This window comes from Heteronotia binoei, chromosome 10, assembly GCF_032191835.1.
Source record: "Heteronotia binoei isolate CCM8104 ecotype False Entrance Well chromosome 10, APGP_CSIRO_Hbin_v1, whole genome shotgun sequence".
Lineage (NCBI taxonomy): Eukaryota > Metazoa > Chordata > Lepidosauria > Squamata > Gekkonidae > Heteronotia > Heteronotia binoei.
Genome location: NC_083232.1, coordinates 22,830,725 through 22,851,933, shown reverse-complemented (window position 1 = coordinate 22,851,933; position 21,209 = coordinate 22,830,725). Strand labels below are relative to the sequence as shown.

At 43.2% G+C, this 21,209-nt stretch overlaps 1 protein-coding gene across 3 annotated transcripts in view; it reads right to left on the bottom strand.

Annotated features, from left to right (window-relative positions):
• Positions 1-21,209, bottom strand: part of WDR37 (WD repeat domain 37) — a 67,258-nt gene that overhangs the window by 5,770 nt on the left and 40,279 nt on the right. For all 3 annotated transcript variants that reach the window (XM_060248096.1, XM_060248097.1, XM_060248098.1), the window contains 3 exons: positions 18,674-18,815; positions 1,901-2,035; positions 69-183 (listed from right to left, as the gene is read on the bottom strand). In XM_060248096.1, the coding sequence (XP_060104079.1) occupies positions 69-183; positions 1,901-2,035; positions 18,674-18,815 (392 nt within the window). The remainder of the gene's footprint in view (positions 1-68; positions 184-1,900; positions 2,036-18,673; positions 18,816-21,209) is intronic.

Genomic DNA, 21,209 nt, shown 5'->3' with positions numbered 1-21,209 from the left:
TCATGCAAAAGAAGAACACACAGAATCATGAATGTATCTTAATGTACACAACTAAAACATCCCCGTACCTGTCTGTTGCTGCGAGGGAGCCGTGCTAATCGTACTCCAGACATGTCAAACAATCTAACCTGTCGGTTATCATGTGGAAGGGCAATGATTCTTTGGCCGACACAAACGTTAATCCTGCACCGGAGAGATAAAAGGAGGTGAGGGACCCAACAGCCAGCCTGACAAATGGGAACTGACAGTTCCTCAAGCTCACTGAAAGTGATTTAATTGAAGGATTTATCTTGTACACATTTCATGCAAATACATATTACTTCCCCCTCCTCCTTGCAAAGAGTTAAGACACTAGAGGAAGATTTATTTCCTTTAAAAGGTGGTGCTGATGGTTGTGCACATGGGGGGGAATTTTTAATTCCCCTTGATTGTTCAAACTTGAGCTACTGTCACCAGCAGCAAGGCAGTCCCCTTTGGGTGAGAACAAAGAGTTTTGCTTATGCAGAAGGGGACTTTTCCATTACACAGCACACTAAGAGTCAGGGGACCCCACCAGGTATCACTAGATGCAGAACAAGGTCTCTAACCAAAAGTCAGAACTCTAAACCTGCTCTCCCCTCAAGGATCATATGAGCATGGAGCCTGAAGTAAGGCCATAAACAAAATGTTGTTTATCATCATGAACATTTAGGATCAAAGGAAACATGACGTTTCATTGCTCCCTGAGGTTTTTCTCTTTGACCAAATGCAACTGTGGGTACTAAATCTTGAGCGGAGGAGCAAGGGATGGCTTCTTGAGTGCAGCAAAGGATGGCTTCTTGAGGTTTCTTCCTTCAAGGCATGTTTTTGGTAAAATACTGTCTTTGCAGTCACATCCCTGCATCTGGAAGAAAAGATGCAGGATGGAGGGAGGTTTAAGAAAACCCATTTCTCAGCCTCTCTTGATTTTCCTTGTTAGACTGCAGACTAATTTTGAAGGGGGGGTGGGGACAAGGCATTGTTAAGCAAAACTGATCATCATGTATAGTTTGGTCCTTAGTCGCTTCAAGAAAATTCAGGTCAAGCCATAACTGCTGTCCTTGCTCATGCAAGCCCATAAAACTTCTATCCCACAGGCATGTTGATGTCGTCCTTGGACCTGCTAGATTAAGAAGCCCTGACTGATTTTATTCTGATGGTGAGAAAGCAGACAGCTATTCTAGGGCTGAAGTCAAATTGCTTTGGTTCAGAACACTCTATCCAGAAGCAAGGCAACCATAAACTGAGCTCTCTGGAAAGAGCACAGATTTTACAGAAAAAAACCTTCTCAGTGGTCTCCAACCCTGCGAATTAGCTCCTTTGAGTCCCATACCTGTCTCTCAACAACAACCCATTTTCTTTGAAGATGAAAATTACACCATGAATGCCACTTTCCAACTTTACACCAAATATTCAAGATGGCAGCGCAGTCATGTTGCAAGGAGAATCTAATGCGAACTGCTATTTTAGAATGCCCTTTTGCACGAATTTCAGCCTGGAGGCATCCAGGATGCCCTGCCCGGTCAAGCCCTTCCAGAGAAATTTAATGTGATGGAAGTCGGGAAAAAAGTGAATATGTCCAAGTTAAGGTGGACTCCAGCTAAACCTCAACAACTGAACATTTATTGTGATGCCGTCTAGGTTGCATGTTTCATATATGCCATCTGTTGTTTTTAGATTTCTGTATTTTATTTGTATTTAGATTAATGGCTTGTTTTATGCTTTGATGCAAACGCTGTACACTGCTCTGAGCTCACTTTGCAGGGAGAGCAGTATAAAAGTTTAATAAATAATGACAAGAACAACAGCAATTGGATCCCCAGGTTTTAGTTCACGGTAGTTAGCCAACACCTCTGACATTTCATCTCATGCCTTTGCTTACCTGTTCACTGCAGAATCTGTACGGATAGTTGCAATGGGTGATCTCATGTTTTTCAAGTCCCAAACTTTCACAGTACGGTCATCGCTCCCCGAAACAACGTTATCCCCCACAGTGAAGACCGCCGAAGTCACAGTGCTAAGGGGCAAGAGGGGAATACAATTAGAAATGCTTCCTAAAAGATACTTGCCAACCACCAAGTCTACCTGCAGCCAGTGTTCCCTCTAAGCTAAGTTAGTGTGAGCTAGCTCACAGATTTTTAACCTCCAGCTCACATATTTTTGTCTTAGCTCAGGAAGGATGACCCCAGAGCACACTAATTTATGCAGTAGCTCACAACTTTAATACCAGTAGCTCACAAAGCAGAATTTTTGCTCACAAGACTCTGCAGCTTAGAGGGAACATTGCCTGCAACCAATCTTCCCCCTTCCACTGGAGGAAAGAGTCTGCAACTCAAACTATGTTAAAATCATTAAAATCAGAGGTCTTTGGTGGTAGAGTATCTACTTTGCAAGCAAAAAGCCCCAGATTCAATCCATCATGACACATAAAGTGGCCAGGAAATATTTTTCCCCGTGACCCTAGAGAACCACTGAAAGTCGAAGGAGATACAGAGACTGACCAATAGTCTTACTTGGAATAAGGCAGCTTCATATGCGCCACTGCTGGCGCCAAGAAGAAATTAACCATTCTATACATATACCAACCCCCATGAATATCTCCGGTACATCATAACTGCATCTATTTAAATGGTTAAACGCCGCTTTCCTAGGCAGTCGTGGCTGAAAAGTCAGACATAAAGAAAAAAGGTGCCTTAGCCTATAAGGAAAGAGCAGATAATGTCAATCTTGTATGTTAAACAGCTGAATATTCCAAAAGTCAAGGCATTTCAGTGCCTTTTCCATGTTGGAATTATAATGGCCAAGTCAAGGAGGATGAAAATATTTAACCCCAGTGACCAAAAAATGTGTTAACTGTTAAATCTGAAGCGACAAAGGCCAAAGTTTTAAGCTCTCCTTATGTTCTCATCTGCAAAGCCTTTAGCTCATTCCCGCCTCTCCTGCTTTGCTAACAAACCATTTCCTTCCTGCTCCCTCTCTGCTCAATTGCTATGGATCGCATTTAATGACCTAGCCTGCATCGCTTGGGGGTCACATACATCAATGGCTTGGAATTTAGTAATTTTAATTTAAGGTGTCAAGTTGCTCCTGTCACTTCTATTGTACTGTGAGAATTTGATTTCATGTCCTATTCAGCCCCGCTGATTGAGATTAGTATTATCCAAGTCACAACGGACTAGCATGTGCAAGCCCTCTTAATTTAAATTGACATCAAATTAAACTCTAATTAGATCCAAACACCATTGTATCAGTGGCACCGAGATTTTTTAATGCTGGAGCGGAGTGTCACTGAGCTGCCCGGGGTAATTACGTGGCGCGAACCAAAGGTCTTCACTCAAGCCTTCCGATCCTCAGGCTCCCAACACCAAATTATGCATGCCTATGTGGCCAAAGTGCTGCGTGAGACACACCGGATCCATGGAAGTTCTCCAAAGCTCAACACACAATCACAGCCACACGAGAGTCGAGCCTCCCAGGATATCTGAGCGGCAGAGCACTGCATACTGAAATATTCATGCCAGTGAAGCATTTTGCTGTTCCACAGCACATGACAATAGATTTGATTCTCTCATCATGCATTAAAATTATTCATCTAGTTAAGATTTAAAAGCAACTGTTCAAAAGATCTCTACTTCTCAACTTCTGCTCAAAAACCTGAACGCTTTTTGATGTATGGCAATTTGCATCCTGACCTATATCCCAAAGTGAAGGCTGAATGCTTTAAACAGATTTTTAAAAAGATAAAATATATAGCCAGTGTGATGTAGTGGTCAGACTAGGATCTAAGAGACCCAGGTTCAAATCCCCACTCAGCCATGGAAGCTCGCTGAGTGACCTTGAGCCAGGCACACCTGCCTCACAGTGTTTCTGGGAGGATAAAACGGAAGAGAGGAGAACAATGGAAGCCACTCTGGGTCCCCATCAGAGAGAGAGGTGAGATATAAATGAAACACATAAATAATTAAGGAGTCAACTCTCTCTGAATTCTTTGCATCAGAATGTTAGCTTAATACACAAAGGCGTAGTATTAGAATCACAGAATCATAGAGTTGGAAGGGACCTCCAGGGTATCTAGTCCAACCCCCAATGAAAATCCTCCTGCTGGAACATAGGAATAGTCTTGAAAGTGCCTAACTCCAAATTTACACTGAGCACCTCCAGTCCACAGTGGCCCCATCCACCACATTATCGCTCTCTCTCTCTTTTTTTTCCCTGCCAGGATTCTCCAAATCAAACCAGACACCAATGTTACTCCAGCATTTCTACATCTATGCTCATTCCCACCCTCTGCATCCGAACCCTGCACCAGACCTTTAAAGCTCACCCTCACTGGGAGTGACCAAGTCAGTAGTGCAGATGCCAGCCCCTCCCCCTCCTCCTAAGGGACTGGGTGTCCCCTTCATTTTTTGTTCTTGTGTTGCACTACAGCACAGGGGATGGGGCTGTGGCGCAGTGCTCTGCTTGGCATGCGGAACATCCGAGGTTCACTCCCCAGCATCTCCAGTTTAAAAGACCAGGCAGCAGGGGATGTGAGAGACCTCTGCCTGAGACGCTGGAAAGCTGCTGCCAGTCTGAGTAGACAATACTGATCTTGATGGACCAACTGCCTAGTTCAGTATAAGGCAGCTTCATGTGTCTAACACAGGGGTGGCCAAACTGTGGCTCAGGGGCCACATGTGGCTCTTTCACACACATTGTGAGGCTCTTGAAGCTCCCACCACCCCCATTGGCTGGCTTAGAGAAGGCATTTGTCTGTTTAAATCACTCCTCCAAGCCAAGCTAGCTGGTGGCTTGGACAGTGCATTTAAAGTTAAAGTCACTTTCTTTCCACCTCTCCCTCCCTCATCTATTTGCCTTCCATCCTCCCTTGCGGTGCTCAAACATTTGACATTCATGTCTTGCGGCTCTCAAACATCTGACAGTTATTCTGAGTGGCTCTTATGTTAAGCAGGCTTGGCCACCCCTGGTCTAACAGATTATATAATATGACGTTAGTTGTTGGGAAAAGAACAACTTTATTAACCTTTTTAATAAGCTAACCTCACCCACCAGAGTTAATAATTTAGTCATGATTTTACTGAATGTGGTACCACAAGTCTACTTAAGCCGCCGTTGAAATCAGACTCAATAGCCACCCATTTTCCCTTTTCTTCTAGGTATTTCTTAAACAATAACTCATAAAGCACCTCCTGCAATACTGGCAGCGAAAACATCCAGGAACTGACATCAGCATGGAACTGAACCCATCTTCATGAAAACCAGATGCTATATACTTGCATATTGCTTTGTGGCAATCTCAAAGGTTAGATGGTATCAATGTTTCCTTTAAGTTGCGGAGTCTTGTGAGCAAAAATTCTACTTTGTGAGCTACTGGCATTAAAGTTGTGAGCGAGCCATTTGGCTAGTGCATAAATTAGTTTGCTCTGGGGTCATTCTTCCTGAGCCAAGACAAAAACGTGTGAGCCAGAGGCTAAAAAACGGTGAGCTAGCTCACACTAATTCAGCTTAGAGGGAACACTGGATGGTATATGTTTCGTCATGCTGCACCATATGGACTCAGTTCAGACGCCACCATGAGGTAACCCAAGTTCAGACAAATCACACAAACCATAGCATCAGAACTGTGTATTCCGGAATCACAAACAACTTTAACCCAAATGTTGATCCCTTTCATATTTTTGCATTGAGCAGTCAGAGCAGTGGAGCTTCCTTGGGGACAACCCAACACACACTGACAGAGAGGAAAAAAGCAAACATACATTAGATGCAAGCTGGACAGAAAACCAGATGGCAGAAGAGACAAATGCAGCTCAAAGCCACACATCCTGTGGTGAAAACTCTTCCAAAGTTTAGTTTCCTTGTTCAGCATATTCAAATGGTTCCTCAACCTTCTATCTCAGAATTTTATTTCTATAGGCCCTTTTGCCTTCCCTCTCAAGGAGAAGATATTAAAAAAATAATAATATTAGAAGATATTGGATTTATATCCCGCCCTCCACTCTGAGACTGGGTGGGTGGGGCTGAGAGGGCTCTTACAGCAGCTGCCCTTTCAAGGACAACTCCAGCGAGAGCTATGGCTGACCTAAGGTCATGCCAGCAGCTGCAAGTGGAAGAGTGGGGAATCAAACTCGGTTCTTCCAGATAAAAGTCTGCACACTTAACCACTACACCAAACTGGCGAAGAAGGAACTAAGGCCATTCTCAGAGGACCCAAAATTTGATGCTTAGATTGTTAATAGTATTGTGCTGAATCCTACAACTAAACAAGAGGAAACAGCGTTACTTATGACCCTCGTGTATGAAGAACACATTAGAACTCTATCTTAATCAAAGGGTAGAACCTCAGAGTACTTCTTCATCATTATGTTTTAAATTCCAAATGATGTGGGGAATCAGTCTGCCTGGGAATAGATGTGTTTATTGATGGAGGGTAGTTATTTTTAAAGGGGGGAAGAATTCTTGGGACTGTATCCTTTAAGAGTGACGTTTGTGATATTTTTCTGTGGTCTGATGAAAACAGTGATTAATAAATCAAACTGTTGGAGTGGTTCATGACAGAATAGTAATCAAAGAAATTCCCCTCAGAGCATCAAAAATGTTGCCCTAAGAGCTTCCCTGAGGCATTCTTTTCCTCACCCTTGTAAGCTCTCAGGAACATTATCTTCAAAAACCAGGGAAGTGCAGCTGTTTTAAGTTTGCTGCAGCAAAAACAAGGTGGCTGGTGACATCTTAAGGACTGATTCCAATTTACTGTCAGATCTGACACTTCCTCTGGCTCAAACTGGAAGCTAGATTAGCCATGTCACTAGAAACAGAAATTATCTCCTACATGGCACTGTGTCAGTAACCAGCAAGGGGTGTCTGTGTCTGACCCTGACCTACTGCTATGGGCCAGCAACTGAAGCCTGTTAATTTGAGTAGTTTGGCTAATAGAGAGAGGAAAGGGGGGGGGGGAGGAAGGAAGGAAGGAAGGAAGGAAGGAAGGAAGGAAGGAAGGAAGGAAGGAAGGAAGGAAGGAAGGAAGGAAGGAAGGAAGGAAGGAAGGAAGGAAGGAAGGAAGGAAGGGAATCCCAGTATCTTCTCTATTCAGTTCTTGGATCTGATGGAAAATATGGGATGTTGCTCATGCCACAACAAATGTGCTCGACTTTCAGGTGCCAGACTCTTCATTGTTTTTAAAAACAGTGTGCACTCCTACACACCAGTACACACACAAATATTTATTCAAACTGGAAAGAAAGATCCTCATGGAAGGTCCACTAATGTTTTAATTACCAGGTTAATTTTAAAAAGAGAACAAGAAACAAACTCCATGTAATACATTTTATTGGGGTCAATCAAAATGACAGATAATATTGTGCAAAAATTTAAGCTTAATCAGAACTCTTCTGTTAGCCTAGGTGTGACAACTACGGTAATTTAAAAAATGAAGACAGAAAGAAGCAGATTTTTGAGGTCTATGTCTTGTCATGTGGCTGTTTACAACTTTTTTCTTAACTCAAAAGCAGCTTGTGAATTCAAGTCTACCCCACGAATGGTGACTCAAAGGACTGCAATAAGGAGTGCATCTCTGCCCTGCTCTGGAAGGGAAAGATTCTTTGCACTGAGCAGCAACTTTTAATGCGTAGCTGCCTCTGAGATTAGAACAACAGTACTACAGGAACAAGAACAAAGCCAAGTTTCTGGCTTGCAAACTAAATGGAGGCTTGAACTCACAGTTAATGGAAAGTGGGGGGCTAAGTAGAGCATTTGGCTAATATGCTGGCATCTTGTTTGGAGGCTTAATGACAAAACACACAAAACCAGCCAAACTCACCCAGTGCTGACTGTGAAAAGTTTAAATAAGGAACTGAGGAAGGGATGGCAAATTAACATCTCCCACACTTCCTGCCCCCCCACCCCCAAGCAAGACTCCTCTCAATGCTGGGTCTTCCAGCAGTTGTAGCCAAGTTAAAACTGTGGTTAACATCCCCTCGGCTAAATTAATGAAAAATGTCAACAAAAGATCATTACGCTCAGTGTTAATGGAACGCTAAAAGGCATTAGGCTTTTAATAACTCAGTGCAGATGACAGGTATCTGTGGGCATTAACAAAAAAAAAGTTGGCAAAGAAAGAGTGGTCTTATGACACCCTTAAACGGTGGATCCCCCGCAGGGAGTTTGGTGTGCTACTACCGTTCTCCAGAAAAACTTCAGACTCTGCCAAGCCCCAGCAAAACTCATTTATCTTGTCGTAGGGAGCAGCCGAGCATGTACTTCCAGCTGACAGAGTGGCACTTTCTCACCACACACCACTGCCTGATCTGGAACATTCTGCTCCCTCCGTGGGTCTCAATCAACGGAAATACTGTAATGCTAGCACTCCTCATTAGGACTAACAGCTGTCTCCCCAGTCACACAGAGACACAAAACTGTTTTGCATAACAATCTGCTGAAATTTCACACTCATGGGGGGAAAAAATATGATGCAGAAAATGCTGGACCATGAAATGCTGATGCGGTGTGCTGCTTGGAACCGCTTCAAAAAAATTAACCCAATGGTGCCCGTTTCACTTGCGTGGCACAGTATTTGAGAGAGTGAGGGGCAAGTAGTGGGGGAGAACAAGGATTGTGTGACATTCTTGGGAAGAGATAACGCTTACTACAAAATTCTAAAGAGTTCAGGCAGGAATTGAGGGCAATTTAAGCTTTTGTTCAAGGAATAAGCAAAATGTTGAGTGAACAAAAATGGTAGCATAAAACCAAGAGGAAAAAGGACCCAAAAAAGAGTTAAAACATATACCGCAAGCGAATAACAGAAAAATACAAATTGTATGCGATAAATTCCACATACGTTTATTTAATTCACTTAATTAAGCAACCTGGCTTGTTAACGTTTGCTATTTAGACACACACAATACGAAAAGTGCAGAAGAAAAATACATAGTCAACCATATACTTAAAGAAGAGAAAGGGAACTCTGTGATGATATCAGAGATGGAGAGCCGTGGGTGTTTCTGTCCAAAGGAGATGAATATTAAGAAAGATGGGAGAACAAAGGGTAAGGAGAACAAAGAAATTCACATTAAGATAATGTGTACCAGGAAACCAACAAAATAATCAGCCAATCCGAAGTTTATTTTCTTGCCTAGAAGTTGCAAACCACCTGTAAAGTCTGCCGTGAAAATGTCGTGACGCGACGTCACCCCAGAGTCGGAAATGACTGGTGCTTGCACAGGGGACTACTTTTACCTTTTTAGAAGTTGTTATCCATTAGAATTGATCTCCCCACCCCACCCCCATCATACTGTCTTTAGGAAGAGATGGTAACCTGGATACCTAGAGATGGTATATCAAAGGACTACAAAATGGAAACACGTACACTGGACTAGAATCTTTGTTTAGAGGTATTTGGAGACAGCAGCATCACCTACTCCATGCAGGTAAAAGGAGACTGGGGAAACACGTGGGGCCATTGCCTAGCAACCATTTCAGAGTCTCCTGCTTTGGAATTAATTATATAGCGCCATCCGTGTGCCAGGCACTTCACAGAGTTCAAGTAGACTGATACCCGCTTCAAAGTCTAAAATGTACAGTCTAAAATGTAACGTAAGGAAGATAACAAAAGGAGGGAAGAGTATACGTTCACTCTGGTAACGCAGGCCAAGTTCCAACAGGAAACTAACAGGTTATGCCAAAAGCTTCTTGATGAGAGATTTGCAGAAAGCCAGAGAACTGCAGCATGCTGGTGTTTGGAGACGGCAGAGCCAGACAAGGGAGAAAATAATAGTTATTTGAGGGAGCAAGAGACCCTCTGGCTGGCCTGGAGGCAGGGATGAAACAAGATTCTCTCACTGTGATGCACCAATACTTATTTTATTATAGTTCTATCCCCCACCCTCCAATTAGATGGTGTTTTGGGGGGGGGGGCAACAGTGGGAGGGCTTATAGCAGGGGTGGCCAAACTGTGGCTCTTTCACACATATTGTGCGGCTCTTGAAGCCACCACTGCCCCATCAGCCAGCTTGGAGAAGGCATTTAAAGTTAAAGTTGCTTTCTTTTCACCTTTCCCTTCCTTCCTCTTCATCTATTTTCCTTCATTCTTTCCTTCCTTCCATCTATCTTGTGGCTCTCAAACATCTGATGTTCATGTCTTGCGGCTCTCAAACATCTGACATTTATTCTATGTAACTCTTACGTTAAGCAAGTTTGGCCACCCCGGCTTATAATGTTCTGACCTCACTGATGGATGTCCTGATGGCACCCAGGTTTTTTTGGCTACTGTGTGACAGTGTTGGACTGGATAGGGGGAGGTATTTGTGAGTTTCCTGCATTGTGCAGGGGGTTGGACTAGATGACCCTTGAAGTCCCTTCCAATTCTGATTCTATTATTCTATGGATGGACATCGGCCTGATCCAACATGGCTTCTCTTATGTTCTTATACACACAGAGGAAAAAGGAAAGGTCCCCTGTGCAAGCACCAGTCGTTTCCGACTCTGGGGTGATGCTGTTTTCACGACAGACTTTTTTATGGGGTGGTTTGCCATTGCCTTCCCCAGTCTTTTACACTTCCCCCCCAGCAAGCTGGGTACTCATTTTACAGACATCAGAAGGATGGAAGGCTGAGTCAACCTTGGCCCGGCTACCTGAATCCAGCTTCCGCAGAGAGTTCAGACCTCAGTACTGCAGTACTGCTGCTTTACCACTCTGCGCCACGGGGCCGCTATTGTACACACAGAGCTGGGTTATAAATACTGAACACTCAAAGGCACGTGAATCTGACACATCTAAAAGGCGGCAGAGTTCCAACAGTCTTGTTAGGACTTTACTTTACAGCACTGTAAGATTCAGAAAGCAGAATATGTCCAGATGAACGTAAAAACATCAAAACTGTTTAATGAGAAAATGTTCTCTTCTCAAAGTACAAGAGTGGTAATGCTGGGGGAAAGCAGTGACTGGGGAGGGGGCACCCAATGTGTTCAAGTCAGGGAATAATTCCAATTTGGGGGTGTTTATCTCTCTATCCTGCCACAGGGAACAAGCTTTCTGGACAAATTACTGATCAAAAATGAGATGCCCTTGCCATAGGAAATTCTCTTTCTAGAGCAATGTACTTTAGATGCCTTTAATCTTGTTAAGTCCCTACTTCCAAGAACCCTTCTTGCAGTTTGCACAGGCCCCTAATGTGCAATACAATTGCAACTTAAGTTATAAGTACACACACAACTGAATTTCTCACCTTCATCCGACAATCTTCTAAACATTCTTTAAACCCCACCTCCACCAGACCACATTTCCCTCTCGTACAACTAGGCATGCATGTTCCTCAAGGCACAACTCAGTCTTTAGTTTAATTCACAAGTGTCACACTTTTTTTTTTTTGCACGCAGGAGTCCACAACCATCATTTTATTATTTCCAGCGTTTCCTTTGCTACAGAATTTTATATCCTTCCATTCTCATGTTTATAAATGACTTATTTTTAAACAAAGGCACTTGAAAATTCCTACTTAAACCATACCCATAAAGCAGGGTGGTGCTTTAAAACAATACCTTGTGCTGTAAAACTTAGTCTGGCTGGCTACGCTCAGAATTCTGCCTCAAAATCAAGTACATCTAACATTAGAGTCAACATTTTCAGGTTTAAGACAGAATTAAAGTGCCACCTGCTGGAAATATCTGTGCCAGCAGAACTTTCCTTTAAATTTCAGCTCTAGATGTTCAGTTTACAGCTGACAAAGATGACCAACCACTGGAACTACTTCCCAGTTACACAAACCATCCACTTCCCCAGAGACAGTGACTCACCAAACCAAACTGTTCCACCATTACTTGGCCCTGCATGCATTTGAACCCTCCCTTCATCTTATAACACAGATCCTGCCAGAAAAGCTTTTCATGGAATTTATTTGTACGTACAGCACTGAATTATCAACTAACATCAGATCAAGCGATATATGAATGCATATCAGCTCTATGGTTCAGTTTCATGCAAAACTAAATGCAGGCAAACAAGCAGAACAAAATGGAGATGGGTAAGCGGGGAAAAAAAATCAGAAAAATGTAAACAAATCAACAACTGAAATGCAGGAACAGAATCACCACCTGCAGTTGTGAACGTGTTACATGCAGACTTCCTCATTCAGGAGAGCCAGTTTGGTGTAGTGGTTAAGTGTGCGGACTCTTATCTGGGAGAACCGGGTTTAATTCCTCACTCCTCCACTTGCACCTGCTGGAATGGCCTTGGGTCAGCCATAGCTCTGGCAGAGGTTGTCCTTGAAAGGGCAGCTGCTGTGAGAGCCCTCTCCAGCCCCACCCACCTCACAGGGTGTCTGTTGTGGGAGAGGAAGGTAAAGGAGATTGTGAGCCGCTCTGAGACTCTTCAGAGTGGAGGGCGGGATATAAATCCAATATCTTCTTCATCTTCTTCTTCTTCAGGAGAGAATGACCAAGCAGATAAAAAGCCACTCCTAACCCCTCGACTTAAGCTCCATTTTCGACCATGACCCCCCTCCTCCCGCCTTACTTAGACTGAGCTTCAGTTTAGCGGTCTTTCATTCAGCCCATTACTGTTTCCAGTAGGGCTGCTGATTCCAGGTGGGGGTAGGGGATCCCCTGGTTTGGAGGCCCCCTCGCTGCTGGGGTCATCAGAAAGTGGGGGGGGGGGGGAGGAAAATGTCTGCTGAACACTCCATTATTCCCGATGGAGACCGATTCCCATAGGGTATAATGGAGAATTGATTCATGGGTACCTGGGGCTCTATGGGGTAGAGGCACCAAATTTTCAGCATAGCATCTGGTGACTCTCAGCAAAATTTCCCCCAAGTTCCAAAAAGATTGAACTCGAATTCTATGAGCCTGCACAGAAGGTGCCCCTATCCATCATTATTCCAAATGGATGGAAGGTATTTAAAAGGAGTACAAGCATGGTCCCTTTAAATGTGATGGCCAGAACTCCCTTCAGAGTTCAATTGTGCTTGCCACACCCTTGCTCCTGGCTCCACCCCTAAAATCTCCTGGCTCCACCCCCAAAGTCCCCAGATATTTCTTGAGTTTCCAGGCAACAAAACTAACTCACAACCAACAAAAGTAGTGCATGGGGATTTCAGGAGATTTCAGGAAGAGATACTGATTTTAGCAACAGTTGGGACTCAAAGCTGATAACACAATAAAATATACACAACAGTAGGTAACTAATAGGAAGGGAAGGCTGCATGGTATAGCTGGTTCTCATTACATCTCGGAAGCTAAGCAGGGCTGGTTCTTGGAAGGGAGACCACCAAGGAAGACTCTGCAGCGGAAGGCAATGGCAAACCACCTCTGCTTGACACTTGCCTTGGAAACCCCTTGCTGGGGTCGCCATAAGCCACCCTGAGTCCTGCCAGGTGCAGGATAAAAGGAGAACAAATAAATAAGTCAGCTGCAACCTGGTGACACTTTACACACACACACAAGTTACTAATCACCAACTGACTAAACCCAATCCATGTAAAATGCAAGTGCAACCAAAAATACCTGACAATAAACCAAACAAAACTACTGACAATGCCTAAATAAATGCATATTCTCTCCCCTTGAGCAGAAACAATCAAATTAATTCATGGAGTGCTAATTAGGAAGCCCCAAACGCCCACCTAACTAATTCTGTCTTGCAGCTCCTTTGGAAAGTTAACCAAGTGGCAACTTTCCTCACCTTTTCCAGAAAAACTATTGCAGAGGAAGGGGGCAGCCACTGAGAACACCTAAACCAAGCATGGGTTGCAACCCTAACCCAAGCATGGGTTGCAACAGAGCACACTCTAGAAAAGGCAGGAATGTTAATAATCTTCCTCAGTTCTCATAGCAAGTTGGTGTATTGACAGTGGCCTGTGTCGTTAAAGACTACAGTCAGCCAAAACATTTTTAAGAGTGCATACCAGGTTTTTCAGGGTCAAAAGATCAAAATCTAAGACAAGAGAATCACCGCTCTAGCATTTAACAGAGGAACAAGGCCTTCGTGTTCTTGCAATGTCGGTAAAGATAACGGAAACAGGAAAAAGGACACAGGACGCCTTTTTTTCAAACCATCCCGTCAATGCTATTGGACTCTGCATATTTGATGTCATTGAGCTGTCATGACCTTTTGACTTTGTATGCTTTGTTGAACTGTGTAGCCTTTATTACCCTGTTCATAATTGTTGACGTTCAATTGTATGTGCTGTGGAAAATTTAGTATGCTTACACATTTAAATTCCAAATATACAGGCTTTTATTATACAAGGGTTCCATCAGATTAGCTTTTTTTCTGTTCCTGGTGTTTTTTGTTGCATTGTTTCAAACAGTGACAGTCAGGAAACTGATCCAGCAAATGGTACAGGGGCACCAGAAGCTGTAGTGTTCTTGAAACAAAGGAGAGCTGGACATTACTGGTACGCACGGTGGGTGAGGCCTGTAAAACAGCACTATTTCAACTCACCTTCAACTGAATAATAGGATGCTCAACATTGCTGAACACACTGGAACTAATGATACTAGCACCAAAAGTGTTTTAAATTGTTTTTAAATTATTTAATTGTTATTGTTTAATTTGTCTTGTTAAATTCTAATGTTAATCTGTTATTTTATTGTTTTAGTTTAATTGCCGTGAGCCTGCTTTGGCAGGGAGGGCGGGATATAAATCCAATAAATAAACAAACTAATAAAAACCAGGGTGTTTTTTTTAAAAAAAAAATAAAACCAGATTTTTTAAATTTAAATCAGGGTTTTTAATTTAAATCAGATTTTTTAAAAATATAATGCTTTTTGAGGGAAATTCTATCTAAAGACAGTTTTCTATTTAAGATACATTATAGTCCAAAGGTTACTCATCGTGAAATATGGGTTAGTTCTTAATTGTGTAGCATGAGGCTATATATTCATGCAACTTTCAATTTTTTGGTAAATGAATTCCATTAATCCATTCACAATGTCATGCTCTCCCGGAGCTTTCTGTAAGATTATTTTGAGTGTTTTTTCTATCTAGAAGATATAATCACAGATGCTCGGGTTTGCAGTTCTCAAAACTGTGAATTTCTGTCTGCAGAGATAATGCACATCTTCTTCGCAGCAAAAACGTTATAAAATAAATATACAGAGTTGAGGAAAAAAGACAATCCCAAATCTATGTACACAGAATCAACCTCTTACCTCTTAAGTGCTACGTTTCAAGAAGGTCAATGGCCAGGAGATTGTTTGGAGTGGAAGAGATCTGCACAAGGAGCTAAGCGTGAGGACGGAGGGGCAAGGAGTAAAACTGAAAGGGAAGCCTTCTGAGCAGCACTCTACAATTCTTGGGATCTTTGTGTGCATAGCCTGAGGTTTATCAAATTATTCTCTCTGGAGAAGGAGAAAACATATAATGGCAGCAGGCCTTAAAAGAGACCCACTTGTGTGCGTGGGGGGGGGGGGGGATGTATGTATAACCAAATCAGTATTTTTTATATATATAACTAGATCCAGGTGGGCAGCCGTGTTGGCCTGAAGCAACAGAACAAAGTGGGAGTCCAGTAACACCTTTAAGACCAACAAATTTTTATTTAGAGTGTAAGCTTTCATATACATGCAGACTTCATCAGATTTGTTTGATCATCATCAGGCCTCAGATTCAGCAGGAGCTCACAGGAGTGCAGCTTCTGAACCTTTCTGAGGGTTTCCCCTCCTCCTCCCCACCTACCTTGTCCACTGAATAGTAGGTGCAGCTGCAAAACAATCCCTGGATTAAGAAAGTGGGCGGGCAGCCAGCCACCAGGGGCTTTGTCACACCCCCAGTAGCCCTCCTTAACCCCTGGAGAAGCCCACACCACCCTTTCTCCACTTCTTATGTGATTTTGGGTGGCAGGTCAGTTGCTAGCCTTTTGACTGGGGGCGGGCAGTCTAGGAGAGCCCCAGGTGAGTGAGGGCTGCAGGGGCTGGCTGGATTTCTAGCCAGCCCAAGCAGGCCTTGCTCACCTGGGGCTCTCCCTTCCTGCATTGGGTTGCTTTTGGCTGCCAGGAGGGGGGGGCAGCATATGCTAATGGGTTATGCTAATCAGCTCCACCACCTATTTTTCTACAAAACAACCTCTGATCATCATCATATTTGTTCATGAATGCATACGAAAGCTTACATTCTGAATAAAACTTTGTTGGTCTTAAAGGTGCTACTGGACTCCAACTTTGTTCTATTGCTTCAAATCAACACAGCTGCCCACCTGGATCTACCTACATGGAATGCACCACATTAAACTGCATGGAATGGAACTTCATCAACTTCCTGATATAGCTGTAAACTAATCTGAAAAGTTACTATCCTAAAAATGAAACCTTCATCTCGTTGTAAATATTGAGATTATACCAGCAAGAATGAGTCTTTATATAGAAAACCATGATTTAAATCAAATCCATCCTGCTATGCATATATGAAAACACCAGGAGTTGCATCTAAGGTGAACAGTAGGCTATCACATTTATTCACTGAACTCGTGCTACTTCTAGTCAGATCACTTGGGCTTTTATCAGCCAATGAGCTGAGCCTCTAGTTCAGGGGTCAATTGCTATGAGGGCCGAATCTGACATAAATGAGACTTCGTTGGGCCGAGCTATGTTGGGCTGGGCCATATCTGTACCTATTTAGGTAGCAAGGATATAAACTTTATAAAGGATACAAACACAGAGATTTTTTTTCTACAAAACTTAAAATATGCTTAAAACATTAGCACTCGTTGGTCTCAAAGGTGTTATCTTTGTATTTCTCCCATAGGATCCAGGGAATTGGGCAAAGGAAGCTCTGGCTCTTTCATTCCTTCTCCAGAGGACTAGTAGGGGGAGGAATCTCAATCAACAGAAGAAAGAGAGGCTTGGCTCAGTAGCTGTGCTGTGAGATTGAGAGAGCCTGGCAAAGCAAGCTCTGCCTCCTCCCCCCCCTTCCAACCCAAGGGAGGCGCCTCAGCCAATGGAGAAAATAGAAGTTTTGCTCTGTAGCTCCTGTGCAATTGAGCAAGCCTTGCAAAGCAAGCTGTGATGCAGAAAGAAGCAGGAGAGAGGGAGAAGAAAGCAAACAGCCAGTTGTTCAGGGGCCTGATTCAGTCCCTAGGCTGCATGTTTGACACCCCTGCTCTAGTTCTTCAGAGGAATAAAGTCAAATAACCTCTTGACTTGTCAGTGAAAGACACCGCATAGCATCACAATACTTCTGTCTTTACCATGAGTCTTCCTGTTCACGAGTGAGATGACTCGTCTGCCTTCTAACCTTGATCGTTATTACTGTAAGTAATATCCACAGGACTTCAGCAAGGAATGTGCTGTTTAAAATCCCAACACCCAATTATCGTTGGAAAGAGTCCACCAACTCCGTTTCTTTGAACTGGAAAGGAAGACTACGAATGCCAACAACAATACTTGATATGCTTAAGGCAGCTTGGTAGCCCCATCCTGTTTTCCTAGCACATACTCCAACGTACTTAAATCTCTCCTATCATCATTGCTTCTTCTTTTTTTTAAGTAGAAGCAGAGTGCAACTCCCTCTCTGGCCTGTTTTAATTTTAATTCAATATTTTAAACGGTGTAATTCAATATTTCCATTTCCTAAAGTGCTGAGTGGTCCTTTTTCTCATGTATTTCCATTACTGTTATGTGATTTCGCCTAAAATCCTATATGCTATGGAGACTATTTCAAATAAATGAAATGAGGCAGAGTGCAACCAAGTCCCTCTGCCCCGACTACCTCAATCAGAAGCCCTGCTAAAATGGGGGAGAGAAGAGAAACGAGGTCTCAGTAAAATCAACACAACTCTTGCTGTGCTAAGTTCACCATCACCCCATATAAACCCCAGAGGGCACTGAGGTCAATGGGAAAAAATAAAATGACCACCCCCGGGCCGAGAGAGGTCAAGCTCCAAAACACCAGAGCACGGGCCTTTTCAGCTGCGGCCCCTGCACTGTGGAACCACCTTCCGGAGGAAGTGCGGGCCCTGCGGAACCTTGACCAGTTCCGCAGGGCCTGCAAGACCGTCCTTTTCAGACAAGCTTACATTGATATCGACTGCTGAGTTGCTAGGAATAAAGGAACCGCCATCTATAATATTATTATGGAAATATTTAAACTGGCAGAACCAGCGCCAGAATATTTTTATTGCTGCCAGATACATTTAACTTAACTTAAATTATGTATTTTAACTCTATTGACTGGTTTTTCTATGTTTAATTTTTAATTGTTAAATTTAAAGTTTTACCTATTTATGTAAATGTATGAAATGTTGTTAGCCGCCCTGAGCCGCCTGGGCGGGGAGGGCGGGATACAAATAAAATTTATTATTATTATTATTATTATCACGACACGGTGCAGGTCCCCTGAAGACAAAATTGCTCCAGTGCCCTGACATATGGCTTCAGAAGCTTTTACTGGAAAACCCAACAACCTGTACACAGTTCAGTAAAGTACTAAAATAAGAACCTTCACTTGACACATATATATAGCCTTCTCTCATCATGAGTCTTGTCTCTTCTTCTTGGCAGCAGTACAAAATTTTTAACCTGGAAGGAGGAAAAAGGGCCTCCTGAAATAGTCTTGAAATAGATTTAAAAAAAAAAAAAACAGGCAAAATCCAGAGGCCGGAGCTTTTGGCACAAGCAGCACAACACAATTCCCCCTTTAAGCCCCTAGGAAATAGCCGTCACTTACTCTGTATGGCCCTGAAAGACATTCACAGAATGGATAGAAGGGTCTCTGAAATCCCACAGACGGAACGTTGTGTCGCGCGATGAGGTCACCACAAGACGCTGGGTGGGATGGGTGCAACAATGTGTAAGTTCTTGGTCATGTCCTACAACCACAGATGAAAACATATAAGGCACCAAGGAATACAAGACATTTCATTTCCACAAACACTGGATATGAAAAAAACATCAGAGACAGTATCTACATATTGATGGCAATCAAAATGGCCGCCTACAAACATCCAGGCTTTACTACTAACTAGGCAGAGCTAACACACAGTTTTGGTTGCACTACATAAACTGGAATTTTGCCCCTAAAATTTTCCTTCTGCCTTACTACTCAAATGCTGGACAGCTTTGCTAACAGATTCAACTCACTACTTTATCTTCCTGTCTTCAACCACTCCACAAGCACAACTTACCCTACACAGTTATAATGAGCACTGAGACGAAAATGGAGAACCTGACTGCAACAAATACATAGGGATGGTCAGGCACAGAGATACTCTGAATGGAAAAGAGCTTGTCATCCAGCCAACAAGTTGCCAGAAGCACTGTTCCAAGTCAGGCATCCCTGGAATTCTGGCACCCTAGGTTGCTTTTACAGCTGGAAAGGTGCTGACCAGAAAAATGTATTTATTTGCTGCATTTGTCGTCTGCCTTTCTCACTAAGTCTCAAAGCAGATTACACAAGGCAACTGGTAACAGTCTGTACCAGGGGTGGCCAAACTGGCTTACTGTAAGAGCTATGTAGAATAAATGTCAGATGTCTGAGAGCCGCAAGACATGAATGTCAGATGTTTGAGAGCCACAAGAAAGACAGGAGGAAGGAAAATAGATGGGCAGAGGGGAAGAGGGAGGGAGAAGTGGAAAGAAAGCAACTTTAAATGCATTCTCCAAGCCACTGGCTGGCTTGGCTTAATGAAGTGATTTAAAGAGAGAAATGCCTTCCCCAGGCCAACTGATGGGGTGGTGGGGGCTTCAAGAACCACACAATATGTGTGAAAGAGCCACATGTCATTCCCGAGCCACAGTTGGCCACCCCTGGTCTATACAAAGAGACATGTAATAAGCACAGAGTAGGTCAATCTGATCAACATGAGAAGACATTAAATGACCAATGTACTAGACTAGGATTACCAAAATCTGAACATCCACAGTTAGGAAAATGCCAGAGGAACTAGATCCAGACTAAATATTCCACTCAGCAAACAGAACATTCCCCCTTTGATCTCCCCCAAACACTGCTTCTAGTAAACCCAAGAGCCTCAAGAAGAGCATAAGAGGAGTCTGCAGCAGGAAGAAGGAATAGGTGGAAATTACTCAACCTGTTCTATAAACAGAAAATTTAGTCTAGCTGCAACCTTTTGTATTTTCATAGCCCTGCTGCCAAATCCATCAAAAGTGCTCTAAACCAGCTGCTTAACACTGGACATCCTAAACTCAAAGCCAAGTGTTCTTAGGGATGAAAGATCACAGACTGAAAGGAGCCAGAAATCATCTCGCCTATCCCACCTGCCTTTAGTAATCTACACTGATTTTAATTTCCCACAGATTAACTCTCATTTACCAGTCTGTCCCTTGTCAATGACAAACAGAGCAGCAGAACACAAAGTTTTTCTTACTGGTGCCTCCAGTCAAGGAATGGCTTAACAAGACGCCTTGGGGGGGAATCTAAACTAAGCTTCCCATATCTGAGAAGAAATAATTTATTCTCCTGGAACAAAGCCATCAGGAAAGAAAGTTCTATCTATCCTCTAGCAAACTTCAACCTCACTCAACCCCCAATCTTGAGTGTTTTTGATATCTAGAACTTCTCCCCTGTTGATCCTAGCAGAAATGCAGAAGACAGTGATTAAAAAGAAACCCCAACTGAACCATAGTCTGTAAATCAAGTTACATGGATCGCTCTTCAGGCAGAATCTGTTCCAATTATTCATTTTGCATTTCTTACTTTATAGGAACATTTGACAGCACATGGTCACAGAGGGTGAAAAACTTCTATTATTCAGCCGTGGAGTTGCTGGGGGACCTTGGGCTAGATCAGGGGTGGGAAACAGTGGCTCTCCAGATGTTTTTTGCCTACAACTCCCACCAGCCCCAGCCAGCATGGCCAATGGCTGGGGCTGATGGGAGTTGTAGGCAAAAAACATCTGGAGAGCCACTGTTCCCCACCCATGGGCTAGATGCTTACTCTCAGCCTGGCCTACCTCAGCCTAGTCACAGAATTGTCACTGCAGGGAGGAGAACTATATAAGTTGCCCTGTGTTCTTATTGAAGAAGTTCAGGATAATAATGATAATATGTCACAACCAGGGCTTTTTTCTGGGCAGGAACGCCCAGGAACACAGTTCCGGCTGGCTTGGTGTCAGGAGGTGTGGCCTAATAGGCAAACGAATTCTGCTGGGCTTTTAAAACAAAAAAGCCGTGTGTGAAACAATGGTGACATCAGGGGGTGCAGCCTAATATGCAAATGAGTTCCTGCTGGGCTTTTTCTACCA